This window comes from Cololabis saira, chromosome 13 (assembly GCF_033807715.1).
Source record: "Cololabis saira isolate AMF1-May2022 chromosome 13, fColSai1.1, whole genome shotgun sequence".
NCBI lineage: Eukaryota > Metazoa > Chordata > Actinopteri > Beloniformes > Belonidae > Cololabis > Cololabis saira.
The window spans coordinates 28,850,555-28,867,364 of NC_084599.1; the positions used below are offsets into that span (position 1 = coordinate 28,850,555).

Below are 16,810 nucleotides of genomic sequence, written 5' to 3' on the forward strand. Positions count from 1 at the left end.
AAAGCACTGGCATGATAGCTTGCACCTTTTTCCTGTACAATGATGAAATTTTGATTTTTTTTAAATTTTTTTTTTTAAAAGTATGTAATGGTTGTGTGTTTGTGTATGTTGGATGTGTGTGGGCCTTCTGAGTCTGTAATAAAGATTATTATTATCATTATTATTGGCTACGGAAGAGTATTAGGGTCAGGCAGGAGAAAAATAAAATTTTAGAAGATTTTTTTTTCATTATGCACTTTGAGAAAAAAGTCAAAATGTTGAGAAAAAAGTCAAAATGTTGAGAAAAAAATCGAAATGTCGACAAAAAAGTCGAAATGTCGACAAAAAAGTCAAGAAAAAAGTCGAAATGCCAAGATTAATGTTGAAGTACAATTTTGAGGAAAAAGTCGAAATGTTGAGAAAAAAGTTGAAATGTCGAGAAAAAAGTCAAAATGTTGAGATTAATGTTGAAGTACAATTTCAGGAAAAAAGTCAAAACGTTGAGAAAGATTGAGTCAAAATTTTGTGAATAAAGTTGAAATGTTGAGAAAAAAGGCGAAATTTTGACTTTATTCTTCAAATTGTATTTCAACATTATTCTCGACATTTCGACTTTTTTCTCGAAAGTGCACAATAAAAAAAAAATCTTCCCCTCTCAAATATCTTTTTCTCCTGCATGGCCCTGATACTCTTCTGTAATTGGCCAAGTCAGGTCAAACAAGACAGGGAATTTGACTGGTTGTTTCGCTCACTGCACAGTAAAATAGACAAATGACAGCTCTTATTAACAACTAACAAGTTAACAACTAACTAATGACTGGAACACACTACAAAACACTCTAAAACCTGCAACAAATTACAGTTGACTCTTGCACCTGTTGATCAGGCCGACTTGCCACATCTCAATTTTTTTGTATTTATATTTATTATATTATGCAATTTTATATAACTTTTTTTTTCTAGCACTCCCCTTCCCCTCTCCCCTCAAAGTGCGTATGCTCTTTGTTAAGGCTGCATTTGCAAATAAGAAGTTGTTCTTAAATTGATTGCCTGGGTAAATAAAGGTTAAATAAAAAAATAAAAACATATATACAGTTTTAAAAAAAAGTGAAAGGTGCAGCAGTATGAGGTAGACATGGTTATTTAAAGGTGCATTGTTACAGCATATGATTGTGGTTATTATTATTATTGCATAGTGATTGATTACTCTGAGACTCTAAGAGTGATGAGAGTTCATCGGAGCAACAGCTTGGGGGAAGAAACTGTCTCTGGAGGTTTTGGCCTACAGTGCTCTGTAGTGCCGTCCAGAGGGGAGGAGTTCGAACAGACTGTGTCCTGGGTGTGAGGGGTCTGCAGAGATGCTACCTGCCCGTTTCCTGGTCCTGGACCGGTACAGGATAGATGGGAGGTTAGTCCCAATTATCCTCTCCGCAGACCTAATTGTCCGTTGCAGTCTGTGCCTGTCTAGTTTGGTGGCCGATCCGAACCAGACAGTGATGGACGCGCAGAGAACAGACTGGATGATGGCAGAGTAGAAGGTGGTCAGCAGCTGCTGTGGCAGGTTAAACTTCCTGAGCTGACGCAGGAAGTACAACCTCTGCAGAACCTTCTTCCGGACAGAGTTGATGTGGGTGGTGGGTCCACTGTCATCTCCACAGTCTTGAGCGGGTTCAGCTCCAGGTGGTTTTGACTGCACCAGTGGACCAGCTGTTCCACTTCCTGTCTGTACACAGACTCATTACCCCCCCGGATCAGGCTGGTGGTGTCATCCGCGTACTTCAGGAGTTTCACAGAAGAGTCTCCTGAGGTGCAGTCGTTGGTGTAGAGGGAGAAGAGCAGTGGCAACTGCAGCGTGGTGCAAGGATTTAAATAAATATAAAATAGGGTTTAAAACATTTGAATAACTTTATAACAGGAGGTACACAAAACTGTTCATTTCTCAACGTGTAATACTCTAATTACAATCCCCAATTCCAAAAGGGATGTGTTGCTGCCTTCAAATTTAAATTGAGCTAATATTTTCCACGACAGGCCATAATACAGCACCTATCTAAATATGAGTTTGGAAATCACTACATTGTTTTTATTTTCAGCTCTAAGTGTCACAACTTTTTTTTTTTTTTTTTTAGAACTGGGGTTATACATGGCCACACCGAAATTTCAGATGAAACCAATAAACTAAATTTATATGAAAAAAAAACAAAAAAAAACCAACCTTCAACTTGACGACTGAGACACTTCAACTGTATTTGAATTTGCTTTTTTTTTCTTTTTTAAGATCCAAATACTCAGTGTAAAAGCGCCAATATAATAATAATAATAATGATAATAATAAAGAACCCGTGTTTAAAAACTGTTGCCCATTTTTCTAACACAAATTATACTTAATAGATTAAACTTCTAATGCTGTTGCACAGAAGAGACTGTCAAATTAATGTCCATGACTGCACGAAATCAGCTTCATAAATAAACAACCCCCTCAAAAAAATACAGACATTCCTCCTAAATAAAGAAAAACAATCACAATTCTTTTCACTTTTTTTATTAACATATATTAACATGTCCATTTATTGGACTAGGTAGCAAATCTTTTCTTCTGCATTCAATTGAACACAAAAGTTTAACACCCATCCATTCACTAAGGCTCTGTCTTCAGGGGAAACGCTGGTTTCCATAAGGCAAACAATATCTAAAGGAATGCTATTAAGTACTTTATCCAGCTTCTCAGTTTGTATCTCAGTTCTCCCAGCCAGTCCAAAGATGAAAGGGTGTAAGCAAGCACAATCTGCTTGGCCCTTCCAATTCACATTTTACAAATCTACTTCATAAAAACTAAATGGAAAAGGCAATATTAAAAATAAGTACATAAATATAGAGCGTCAACTTTTTTTCTGAATAAAGTACAGTATGTCGGTGGCATCGACAGGGAATATGCAGCATCACTGACGTATCATTACACCAATTCTGGACAAAGACCTCTCAAAAAAGATGGTTAAACGTTGAAAATATTAATAAATATCTTGTAGGACATCTTCATCAGCTTGTACAATTATATCTGGAAAGCTAGAACTTTTCCCCCCGTCTCACCAAAAACTCATATTACCTTTGTGTTAATGGCAAACAAGAAAAATACTGAATCGTTTTCCGATTGATTTGTTGGCTCTTTGTGGCAAACAGGATAGGAACATTCGTTTTAAAGGAGGTCTTCAAAAATGTAATTGATACTAGCAACATACCATTGTTAATGATCACTTTTTTTTTCTAAAAAAGTGATCATTCCAGCTTTAACAGATAACATGCTTTAATTAAGATGCAGAAGCAAAGGTGGCATCTGTAGGGAGATCTCTGTTCAAATTTAGCCATTGCTCTTTTAACTGATACGATTTATAGTAAAAATAATGCCCTCGATCAACTGTGCATGGAAGCAGGAAATAAGGTTATTTCACAGTCCACAAGGCTTTAGGATAACATTAACTTAAGACGAATAAAATGTGTGACATATTGGAGCTGCCCCTATATGCATCTTGTAAATACAAGCAGTACATTTATTAAATGCCAACAGACCAATGGTATGAAAAATGCATAGCTTTTCCCTTCCTAACAAACTGTTCTCATACAACGTTCACAAAATAGAGGGCAACACCTGATTTCACCTCCCGTGCTCTAATAGGAGCACAGGCAAACAGCATATGTATTTCATATTCACCGACAGTAACACAACACAGCTTGAAGGAGAGACTTCACACACCCAGAGCTGCTCTGCTCCACAGCAAAGGCAAGTTACAACTTACAACAAGGAAACCCCAACCTCAGTTTTAATCCAGACAGACATAGGGCAGTATGTTCAGTTTGCTCTCATCTCCATGTGGGTCTAAGGATATACACTCCGTCCAGTCATACCAGATACCTTTTGTGTCATAGCAACCATTAACTCCAGACCAACGTTCAGAGTGTAATCTATTCAGGTCTTCGTTGCTGACTTCTCGGCTAATCCCTGGCAGTTCTTTGGGAGGAACTTCTGAAGCCAATACGTGGGTTTTCTTGGTGTCTTTAATCTGGTATTCCTCTTTTTTCAAGAATTCTGACATAAAAAAGTGTGCTCCAGGGGCGTGGGTGCCTGACGATGTCAACACGTTGCTTTGCTGGTTCAGGTATGACTGGATAATTTCACTCCTTGACAACTCTTTCCAGTCAGTCTGATGAAAGGGACTGGGAGGTATTGATTGTTTATGATTCAGCAGTTCAGGTCTGTGGCCCGGTGCGAGCTCACACTCCTGGAAAGAGTCCTTATGGCCGGAGGATTTGATTTGCCCCGTTACGGGATCAAATGTGAGTCTTCTGTCTTTTAATCTGACTGGTTTGGTGCAATCTTCTACACTGTGTCCATCTAAATTCAACACAGAATCTTTAGGCTTGTATTTCCGTCTTTTTGTTCTCTCTGTATTTGTAGCAGAATTCTGACCTTCTAAAGTAAACACTTCCCTACAAGAGGATGCAGTGGAGTTGTGAGAAGATGTACTGGAAAACTTGCTCTGAGAATCCAAATCTGCAGTCTGGATACCCTGAACACACTCACTGAAAGGCTGAGCAGACACCCCAAGCTCAGGTGCATCCACAATCCCAGCCTTCACACCGACACTGTGAATATTCCGTGTTTGAGCTGCAGGATATTCCACAGCAGCTTCCTGCTTTGGAGTGTGAGGGCTGCGCGAAGGACAGGGATGGTTTCGAGGATGATACTCCATACGAGAGGCAGCTTGGTCTTGTCTGACTTGCTGTTGTCGAACCGATGCTTTTATCAAAGAAGAGGTGCTAGGAAGCTTGCTGCATCCCGGGGCACTTGGATGAGGTTTTACAGCATGAACAGGGATTTTATTCAGCTTTTTACTATCCAGAGTCTCAGAAATGTCTCTGTCTAAAGGAGGATGCGCACAGATATTGGTAAGTTTTTCAACATTACCACTTAGTCCATTGGCTGGCAGCTGATTTAAGTTTTGTATTTTATCATTGAGAGTGGTTTTAGGAATCTTTGCTGGTGGAAACTGTCCTTCCTTCTGGTCATCAGTGCATTTCCTCTTTGTTTTTTCCACTTTTGGAAAGCAATTGTTAAAATCATTTTTGCTCTTCAGCTCTGGGCCTGTTTTACCAGATAAAGGGGTGACTGCTGGAGTGCAGGAATTGGCACTAACCTTGGAAGACCAAGATGAACAAGTGAGTCCTTTAGAAAGCAAATCACCCTTCACTGGCTCAATCAGCTTCTGCCAGTTCCGCAGAAGCTTCTTGGCCCTCTTTGCCAGGTCCTCATTCTTAGTTTTCTTTCGTACATCATTAATAAGCTTCCCAAGGCGGGTTTCCTACAAAGACAAACAACTTATTTTTAACAGAAGATATTATTTGACTTCTGAAATGCTATGTTCTGCATATTTTTTGACACTTACCTCCAGTGTCTCTTTGGTGATAGGATAAGTCTCCAAATAAGATATCACCTCCATAACCACAACCATGTTGCGTATCTGCTGGGAAGACAAAGGTTTATACATCAGTCCTGAGACTTGCTTTTGACTACTGTCTAAAAAAAGTTGTGAATCTAAGGATGCTGCTATTTGTAGTTGTCTCAACCCACATTTGTAAAACTGCTTAATAGGTTGGACATGCACTACAGATGGAAAATAAGGGGCTGTGTGAAAGCTGAGACATCATTTGAATACACTTTCAAATATGCACCTGTATGTCTATTATTTACACTGATACTGGTTTCGGGTAGGATATGAGAAACGGACATAACAGAAATGCAAATTAACTTCTTTTTCTTAACCCCTCAAGAAGACAGAAAAGTAATGTCCTCAATTTTAATTTGGGCTTTTAAAACTCTGCAGTGGATTTTGACAATGCTGTGGAGGACCTTAAAATAGCCTTGTGGCTCTTCATAAGATGTATCTCATGACAAAGAATTTCTTCAAGTATTGCAGTGGTATAATGCCATCCGTGAGATAATCATCAGTATCAGTATCAGAAAGAAGTTTATTGGCAAGTAGTTTACAACAGACAAGGAACTTGTTGTGGTGAATGGTGCAATACAAAAGAACAAATAATATTTAAAAGAAATAATGTACCACGTGTTGGTTTTAAAGTGCCAGAGTAATGATCATTAATTAATGCAATTTAATATCTTTACACAGCAGAACATTTCCAAACTTATACCAGCACTACCTTAAAGTAGCAAACATTATGGTTGGCTTAATCCAATTAAGCTGATGGTATTTCTTCACCTTTGGAAGGCCAATCAAAACTTAGTAGCTCAGTCCCACAGTTGTTATATCTGCCTTTTCCTTTTAGACATAACGCCATGAACTTTCTGGAAAGTGTCTATTTAAGCTCAATGTAGAGCACATGTCTACAGATATTCTCTTTTCTACACGTCCACAGTCCAGACACACCGTCTGGAATTGTTTGTGTTTGTTGTGTGTCCCAAGAACCAGAACCAAGCAAGGTGAGGCAGCGTTCAGTTATTCTGCTCCTCACCGGTGGAACCAACTTCCTGCAGACCTGAGGTCTGCTCCAACTGTCAGCTCCTTTAAAGCAGGCCTAAAAACATTACTGTTATTGAAGCATACTTTTAAATTAAATAATTACCTGCTGTACTCTACTGCCCTTACTTTTTAACAACTTTTGCTTTTTATTATTTTACCTCCTTTCTTATCATTTTATTTATTTATTCTATTTTATTTCATTGTATTGTATTATTATTTCTATTTCTGTCTTTTGTACTCTTTAATTGTGTCTTGCTGCTTTTAATGTTGATGTAAAGCACTGAATTACCTTGTGTTGAATGGTGCTATACAAATAAACTTGCCTTGCATATTTTAGTTTTTCTTCCCCTCATAGTTTTGATATGCGCTTTTACTGGAGGTGCAATTAAAAAAAAAAGATTTAATCCAGTTACCAACACATTTTATGAAACAGAAAATATGTGGGTGGTATGAAAAAGCCAAACCTGTGTAAATAACTTCTTTTTTTTTTTTTTAATTGTTTCTTTATTTGGAAAGGACAATAAATAAAACGATACAGCAACACTCAATCAAATGAAAATGAATGTCCTTCCGGTTTTGCTAGTTTAAGTCACAAAAATTAACGTTTACATGAACTATGAACAGAAAGGGGGTCACCTGCCGCTGCTGTGTTGAACCAAACATAAAACCCAGTCGAGGTCAAAACAATGAATTACATATTACCAGTGAAATCAAACAAAATCTGCTCTCATGGGGGTGATAAATACAATCCAGTTATTCCAAATCTTATAGAATATGTCCCGTTGTGCTTTTAGTTGGAAGGTCAGCTTTTCCATCTGTGTAAATAACTTAAAAAAAAAAAAAAAACTTCATTAATTTTGCAAGAACCAAGCAAGGTGAGGCAACGTTCAGTTATTCTGCTCCTCACCGGTGGAACAAACTTCCTGTAGACCTGAGGTCTGCTCCAACTGTCAGCTCCTTTAAATCAGGGTTAAAAACATTACCGTTTACTGAAGCTTACCCTTAAATTAAATACTTACCTGCTGTACTCTACTGCCCTTATTTTTAACCCTTATATTTAACAACTTGTGCTTTTTATTACTTTACATACTCTTAAATTAAATAATCTCTGAAAACCGCAAATGAGATGTGTACCTGCTGTACTCTACTGCCCTTAGTTTTCAGCAACTTGTGCTTTTTATTATTTTACCTTCTTTTCTCATAATTTTATCTCATTTTATTTGTTATTTACTGTTTAATTGTGTCTTGCCGCTTTTAATGTCAATGTAAAGCACTTTGAATGTGTACTATTAAATTAAATACTTACCTGCTGCTGTACTCCACTGCCCTTACTTACTTACTAAAAAGGGACATAGAAATAAGAAATAGTAATACAATACAATGAAATAGAATAAATAAAATGATAAAAAAGAGGTAAAATAATAAAAAGCACAAGTTGTTAAAAAGTAAGGGCAGTAACGTACAGCAGGTAAGTATTTTATTTGTTATTCACTGTTTGTGTCTTGCTGCTTTTAATGTCGATTTAAAGCACTTTGAATTACCTTGCGTTGAATTGTGCTATACAAATAAACTTGCCATGCCTTGCCCAGTACACAAACTAACCTACATTATCTTTAGCCATCACAGTGCAGTTTCCAGGCTGTGGCATGTCTGGCATTCACCAACTAGGAATAGGAGCCAGCCAAGTAGCCGGCACATAATGAAGCCTGATTTCTTGACTCGGTCCACACTGCCTTGTCAAATGTGTGTATGTGGACCTCCAGACAGCTCGATCGCACCACTGTCCCCCACAGTTCACTCCCCCTGGTTTAAATAGACGCCACACTCACATTGCTTTGGCCGTCGATGGCCTGCAGCAGCCGGTCTCTCATCATGTGCGGAGTGGCTGTAAGCGCTGTCATCGCCCGGCGGTGTGGAGGCTCAGGACGGACTCAGGCAGCACGATCCCCCGCAGAAGAGACGGCGGTGAAAACCCTCGCCAACACTCATGGAGCGGACGGACGGTTGTCTCGAGGAGAAGGCATCATTTTTATGATGCTTTTATCTTGGCTTTTGTTCCCTTTCTTGCATGGGCGACGGAAAAGGAGCGTGCTCCCTAGGACTCGGCTCCCCCTCGGCTGCTCGCCTCCCTGCTCGTCCTGCTCCTCTGGCTTTTTGTGAGGCGCCCGCGCACTGCATGATGGGAAATCTTTATGTAACGCTGTACACACGCGTCAACCACGCGACAGTCAACAATAGAGAAATAAAGTACAAATGTTTATGTATATATGTGTGTCTGTATGTGTATGTATATGTATATGTATACATATATATATACAGGACTGTCTCAGAAAATTAGAATCAGCAATATTAAAATAATAAAAGGCTTGCAATATTTCAGTTGATGAATCCAGAATGTATGACATTTTTGTTTTTTTTAATGGCATTACAGAAAATAAAGAACTTTATCACAATATTCAAATTTTCTGAGACAGTCCTGTACATATGTGTGTATGTAGTACATATGTGTGTATGTATACACACACACACACACACACATATATATATATATATATATATATATATATATATATATATATATATATATATATATATATATATATATATATATATATATATATATATATATATGTGTGTGTGTATACATACATACATACATACATACATACATACATACATACATACATACATACATACATACATACATACATACATACATACATACATACATACATACATACATACATACATACATACATACATACATACATACATATATACATATATATGTGACCGATGTATGTCTTCTCTCAATTAATCACGCTCTGGAACTCATGTGGTGGTAACAGCTCATATGGTGTTTATTCTGCATCAACAGAAAAAGGGGTACAGGAGACAGTGCACATTAATGTGTGGACCAAAGCACATAATCTGTCTGCCTCATGGGAATCCTCCAGCACTGAGAGTATTAATATACTACGGTGATCGTATAGTGGATTTCATATTTGCAAAATAAAATAAATCAAATGTCTAATACATAAAAAAACAGAAAATGTAAAATGCATGTATTATCTTTTTACTATGAACTGTTACCATTTTTATATATTATTTTAGCTTAATGAATTAGAACAAAACATAAAATTGTGACACTCAACATACCTGCATCAACAGAAAAAGGGGTACAGGAGACAGTGCACATTAATGTGTGGACCAAAGCACATAATCTGTCTGGGAAAACAACAATAAAACCTGTTAGCTACTTGTATTGGAGACGTTTTTTTACAAGTAATAAACATACACAGAACATATATTTTACTGAACAAAAAACGTGACAAAGTTGAGCTTTCAGACATTTATCCCAGATTAAGCTTTTAAGTGCTTTTCAAAACATTTATAACTCGTTTTGTCCACAGACATACAGATGCATTACCTGCCTCATGGGAATCCTCCAGCACTGAGGATTTCCCACAATTCCCCGCTATTATGAATGCAGGCAACAGTACAGTACAACAGCAGGGGGCGTAGTTTCCCCATTTAGCGGGATTTTAACCACAACGTATTCAACCCTGTTACATACACCCCCCTAAAATCCTGCTAAAAAGGGGCACACACAAACCCAAAAACACAAAACTCAAGTCTCCAGTTACAGAATGCAGCAGCAAGAGCAAAACACAGTTCAAATCAGTTAAAAAAACTTTCCACTCGGAATCAAATCAGCAAGGAGCCCCTCACTAACAGAAGACACAAAAGATGCCGTATACACCTCTGTTCATAAACCATGCTCTACAACAAGTCAACATAACCGAAAAATACCCCTCATAAGTACCAATGCACATAAAAAAAGGAAATAAAAGAAATTATCATTCTAACCAGAAAACATGTTCTTCATAAAAGAAAACCAAGAATCAACACTTGATACCGACACTGAGTCATCAATGACCTGTTCATTCACGTCACAAATCAGTCGAACAGGCGGCCTAACTATCCTACCAGTCCTAGTACGACAAGGAAGTGGCTGGGAAGACACCACCAGGTCATGTGTGAGACCACCTGGCCGCGCGTCAGCTGCATGGGTCGGCGCGTGATCTATCTGCATATCAGCTGCATGGGCCCGTGTGTGATCTTTCCGCATGTCAACGGCAAAGGGAGGGGAGTGGACCTGTTGGGCTGCCCCAGCTAAGGGCTCGGATGGTGAATCCTGGAGTATCGCAGAAGAAGGGTACTGCGCAGCCTTTGGGGGGGTAACTGGGGTACCAAAGACCTCACTCAGAGTGGGGGGGACTACAGCCACCTCAGCCCCAGACGACGAGGCAATCACAGACACAACAGAGGAACACTCCGACTCGCTGGTCGCAGCATCTCCATCACCCCCATCCTCCAGTTGCAGAAGCCAGTTAATAGTCTTTGTCTCACCGTCCCGTACATCAACAGGGATCACTGGGTCACTCTGTTCACCTCCAGGTACTGAAGAGCAGCTTGAATCAAAAGTATCATCCCCCATCGGGAGAAAGCTCACAGGGAGGATTAAGTTCCTGTGAACAACTTTTTCCCTTGACGTCACGGGGTCCCGGATGCAGTACACATTGATTCCAGGCTTCACAGAGATCACTTCATATACTGTAGAATCCCATTTGTCTGCGACCTTCCTCACCCCCTTCAGACCACGATTAGCAAGCAGGACTCTGTCACCCACAATGAGCGGAGATCCCTTCGCCTTGCGATTGTAATTCTCAGCCTGACGAGCCTGTGCTGCTCTACTGTTTTGCTGGGCAATGCGCGCAGCCTCAGACAAGTCGTGCTTCAATCGAGAGACAAAGTCGCAGTGGTCAACAACAGCATTGTTGGGGAGGGCATGCTGGAACACAACATCAACAGGCAGACGCGGAATCCTCCCAAACATGAGAAAGAATGGGGCAAAGCCTGTGGTCTCATGCTCAGTACAATTGTAACAGAACGTCAGCATCTGGAGCATTTGCGGCCATCTGGCCTTGCACTGCGAGGGCAGGGTCCTGATCATGTTTCCAAGAGTCCTGTTGTACCTCTCAACAACCCCATTCCCCATAGGATGGTAAGGGGTGGTGTGGGACTTCTCAATACCAGCCATCTCCAGGAGTTCCGCAATGAGTCGACTCTCAAAGTTGGCCCCTCGGTCTGAATGTATGCGCCGAGGAAATCCATAAATGCTGAAAAAGTCAGTCCATAGACGGCGAGCAACCTGCTTTGCTGACTGATTCCTACACGGGAACGCATGAGACAGCTTGGAAAAGTGATCCGTGACCACTAGAACATCTACGCACTTCTTGTCAGTCTGTTCAGCAGTCCAGAAGTCAATACAGACTAGTTCCATTGGTCCAGTCGTACGAATGCTCTCCAGAGGAGCACGGTCATTAGGCTCTGGGGTCTTCCCAACAATACAGCGGAAGCAGTTCCTCACATGGTTGATTATGTCTTGTTCCATTCCCACCCAAAAGAACCTCTGCCTGGCGAGAGAAATCGTGCGAGCTTGCCCCTGATGACCAGCCGAGTCATGCAGGCCTTGGAGGACCCGAGCCTTCATGGAATCTGGAACAACGAACTGGTGAATGGTCCTGTTCATCTGTCTGTCCTTTTTCACCCTGTACAACATGCCGTCCTTGATAGAGAGTTTTGGCCAATGTCTCAACAGTTTCACCACACCACGAGACTCATCTACACGCTCACGTCTAGTGGGCCTCTTGTGACGCCGGACGTAAAAGAAAGCTCTGCCCAAGACAGCATCTTGCTCCTGCACATTAGCTAGTTCACTTTTAGGTAGAGAGGTAGCCTGATCGACACTGGCAAGCTCAGGGATATCTGGGACTGTGGCTCTCATTCGGCAGACACCTCCAGAGTCATGTGCATCGAGCACGGCCGACACATCACGTGAAGAGAGGGACCCCTGAGACGGAAGCAGGGCGATATCAGTTCCCTCCTCAGACTGATCAACAACCAGCTGACAGTTAGTAGTACATCTGAAAGCATCCTGAACCGTTCTATCGACCATGCCATGCACTTGGTTCAGCAGCGAGGTGTAAGGTTCAGTCACAAGACGGTGGCTCATGCATGACTGGACAAACGGCTCTCTACTCAGTGCATCAGCGACCACATTCTTCGTGCCAGGGACATAGTTCAAGTCGAAACTGTATGCTGCAAGCTTCGACACCCATCGTTGTTCACATGCATCCAACTTGGGTTTAGTCAAGATGTATGTTAACGGATTATTATCCGTCCAGACAGAGAAGCTTCGTCCTTTGAGCCAGTGGCTGAACTTGTCACACACTGCCCATTTTAGAGCCAGGAACTCCAGCCGGTGCGCGGGATAGTTCAATTGAGACTGTGAGAGTGTCTTGCTGGCGAATGCCACTGGTCTTGCAATCTTCCCATCGGGGGGCAACTGCGACAGGACAGCTCCCAGGCCATCAAAGCTGGCATCAACTGCAAGGATGAATGGTGCATCAAAGTCTGGATGGGCCAATGTGACACTGTGCATGAGGTCATGTTTCAAGGCTCTGAATGCTTCTCTGCATTCATCAGTCCAGTCAGCCGGAGACAGTTTTACATGGCCCTTTTTGAACTTGGGTTTACGACCTCCCCCTCTCTTGTGCGGTGCCGCAGGCTCAGCCACAAGGTTGAACAGTGGCCTTGCTTTAGCAGAACATCCCTCAATGAAATGGTGATAATAGAGAACCATTCCTAAATAGGATCTGATTTTCTTTGCACACGGGGTCACCCCATCAGACTCCATTAAGTCAGTTTCCTGCACATTATTTATGGCCTCCACTTTACTTGGGTCTGTCTTCACACCATCCGCACAAATGATGTGTCCCAAAAACTTAACAGTCCTACGAAGAAAGTGGCACTTTTTAGGCGAGAGCTTCAAGTTGTTGGCAGCTAGACGTGAAAAGACCATCTGCAGTCGCTCTAGCGCCACCTGTTCAGACGGAGCATACACCATCAAATCGTCCAGGTAACAAAGCAGGCTTGTGAAGTTCTCATCGCCGAATACAGACATCATCATCCTCATGAAGGTAGCTGGACTGTTCGTCAGGCCCTGGGGCATCCGGTTGTATTCATGGAGACCGAAGGGGGAGGAGAAAGCTGTGAATTTCTTGTCGCCCTCGTGCAGCCTGATATTATAGAACCCTGATGTGAGGTCCATAGTGGAGAACAGCACATTGCCACCTAGCGCAGCGAGGGTGTCCGTTTGATGAGGGAGGGGATGAGCGTCCTTCACCGTCCTTGCATTCAACCATCGAAAATCATTGCAAATGCGAAGGTCACCATTCGGTTTAACAACTAGCACAAGGGGAGATGCATACTCGCTCTGAGACTTGCGTATTATCCCCAGCTCCTCCATCTCATTTAATGCAGTCCGCAGCTTGTCATAATGGCACGGCGGGACCCGCCTGTATGGAAGTCTAAAGGGCTTGTCGTCCAGCAAGTGGATTCTGTGAACGAAATCCTTCGCCTCACCACAGTCCATTTTGTGTTTTGAAAATGTAGACCCATACTGCTCAATGATCTGCAACAGCCTGTCCTTCCACTCAAGGGAGACTTCACAGGATGAGAGGTCTAAATCCTGCAGGCCCATGTCACTCAGGACTGATAACATCTCGGCTTCTGACCGAGCTGCAGGTGACGAGACCTGTGCATACTGCGCACTGGACTGTACACGATCTGGTTCTGGCAGGTCCTGCACTGAAAGACAGGGAGACACATCTGCAACCTTAGCATTTCTCCTAAGGGTCAGTGGCTTGTCAGTGGGGTTCACTATCTTGACTGGAACATAGCCATCACCCCATAAGGGAGTGACAACTCTGCCCACTAGAATTTGTGCAGGCCTGGCCTTAGACTGGGTAGGTTCAATCATGACTGTGCTACCCACCGCCGAGATGTCAAATGTTGGCAGTTTAGCCCACACCAAATGTTCAGACAGTGGCTCCAGAGTGACACATCTTTTGAGTTTAGCTGTTCCAATTCTGATTGGCACCGCTGTACCATTACATCCATCTGAGGAGGACAATAGGGACATTAGGCGGGGCAAACTATCACTCAGAGCACTATTAGCTGGAGACGCTATGTCTTGGCTGGCCACAATGTTCTTCATCTGTGTAATGAGCCACTTGATGGCGTTGCTGCCCAGAATCATATCATCACGTTGACCTGGCACAACAAGAACAGGGACTACCACCTTATAGCCATAAACAGATATAGTAAGGTCATACATAGCAGAAGGCGTGACAAGGTTACCCCCACAGCCAACAATGACAAAGCCCTCAGCCGATTTCTTCTCAATGTCAGGGGTCGACTGTGAAAGCCTTGTGTCTGCAGTCTCACTTACAGTGCATGCCATTGAGCCACTGTCCACTAACGCCCTGAGGACATTTCCATCGTCAGTAGCTACATCTGTATAGAACAGGCTATCAGTTCTCGAGAGTCTTTGCAGGTCTTGAACAATCACAGTGTTCTGTGACAGGCCTGCACTGCTGAACGTCTTGTACGATGTGTCATAATCAGTGTCTGTCAAGGTGGGAGGTTCACTCAGTCGATCTGCGCTGTCCTCCCCTGCACGCAGATCATTCAGTTTTCCTGCTGACCATGGGGACGGGGACGACCACCCTCCGGACAGGTCTGCCTTGAATGGCCAGGTTGGTGACACAGGAAGCACAGCCCACGCTCCCGACAGTGTGTGAAGGCAGAGTGAGAGCTGTCCTTACATATGGAACATGGCATGTCACGTAGGCCCTCAATCCTTGGAAGCCTGTTGCTAAATGGCCTCCTATTGGTCTGTGCCCGAACTGGGCCCTGAAGTAGCACTTTCTCTAGCATTCCAATTAACTTCTCAAGGGTAGAGTTGTCCTGACTCACTGTTGTTTTCTGTTCTGGGATGTTCATGTCGAAATTAGCATTAGGGCTCACCTCCATTTTATTCACGTTGATCCTGCTACTCAATTCAGCAGAAGACCTGAGGCCCCTTTCTAGGTGATATTCATCTAACACTTCCTGAACCTCACGAGCCGACCACTTATCAATTGTCTTGGACCTAAAGGTAAGAGCTAGGTCCCTGCTTGGGCAGTGCCTGATGAACATACGTGTAACCTCAACAGAAGGGTTGTCAAACATCTTGCCTTGCTCATTAAGACAACCGGCAGCAACATCAGCAGCCCTGTTCAGTCTAAGCCAGTACTCGTATGGATCCTCTTTGTCTTTCGGCAGGGTAGAATAAAAGTCAGCTAGTGGAACAGAGGAGCAGTAGCTAGAGCTGAAATGTTTACGCAGGAGTACATAGATGGCCTGTGGATTCTGCTGCACATCAATTCCACCATTTCTAATCCCAAATCGTACAACATCTTTTGCTCTGCCTCTCAGGTGGATGAGAATCTCCTCAGCCTGATTCTCCACTCGAATATCACTCTTTCTGAGGTAGGTTTTCATCGAGTCCTCCCATTCATCAACAGCTAGTGCATCTGAACTCTCCCCTCTGAATATAGGTGGCTCCTTTACCTGCCTCTGAGTGACCAGTTGGACCTGGGAGAGATCTAGTGTGTGGCTGGTGAGAGAGCCTTCCTTCCTGCGTGCACCTTCATGGCTCGTGTGCACAGCAGCTGCAGGGGTTGATGCGAAGTGTGATGCAGGGGCTGTCGTGAGGTGTGTTAAAATGCTATTTGCTATCTGCTGTCCTATCTGTTGTACAACAGTGTTCATCTGGTCAGCGAGTCTCACCTCAACAGGAACAGGGTCTGGGGTAGATGTGCTAGCGCTCTCAGGTGGGCATGTGTAAGCGCTCTGAGAAGGGTGTAGAACAGGTGTGCTAACGCTCTCATGTGAGTGTAAATTGTCTACAGACCGATTGCGGAGTGAGGAAACATTGTCACATTCAACGGGACTGTCCACAGAATCAACAACTAACCATGTTTCATCCCTCATCTGATCAGCACCAGCTTGTAATGAAAATGGAACAGGCAGGCGATTCAACCCACACGCCATACCTCTCCCCCAACTGAGAGGGGTTCCATCGAATTTACCAGGCTGTCTGGAGCTCATGATGTGAAAATAAAGACCCCACAATACAACACAAACGTCCTCAGGCGAAACGAGGCTGATATTGGCAAACCTAGTTGAGAGTCCACCACAAAGGAACACAGCTCTGATGACGCAGCGATGAGAAGACACCAGCCCGGTCCGACAGTCATCGACGAGTCACGGCACCAATGTGACCGATGTATGTCTTCTCTCAATTAATCACGCTCTGGAACTCATGTGGTGGTAACAGCTCATATGGT

General features: G+C 42.7%; 1 protein-coding gene across 2 annotated transcripts; it reads right to left on the reverse strand.

The window, feature by feature from the left end:
- Positions 1-2,512: 2,512 nt before the first annotated feature.
- LOC133458538 (mediator of RNA polymerase II transcription subunit 26-like) lies at positions 2,513-8,648 on the reverse strand. 2 transcript variants are annotated; one of them, XM_061738545.1, is made up of 3 exons: positions 8,339-8,648; positions 5,418-5,492; positions 2,513-5,333 (listed from the first exon to the last, which is right to left on the reverse strand). In XM_061738545.1, the coding sequence occupies exons 1-3, from the start codon at positions 8,408-8,410 to the stop codon at positions 3,795-3,797; spliced, it is 1,686 nt and encodes a 561-aa protein (XP_061594529.1). In that variant the 5' UTR covers positions 8,411-8,648; the 3' UTR covers positions 2,513-3,794. The 2 variants fall into 2 exon arrangements, with proteins under 2 accessions (XP_061594529.1, XP_061594528.1); XM_061738544.1 differs by having other exon boundaries at positions 5,418-5,495.
- Between the last annotated feature and the right edge of the window lie 8,162 nt (positions 8,649-16,810).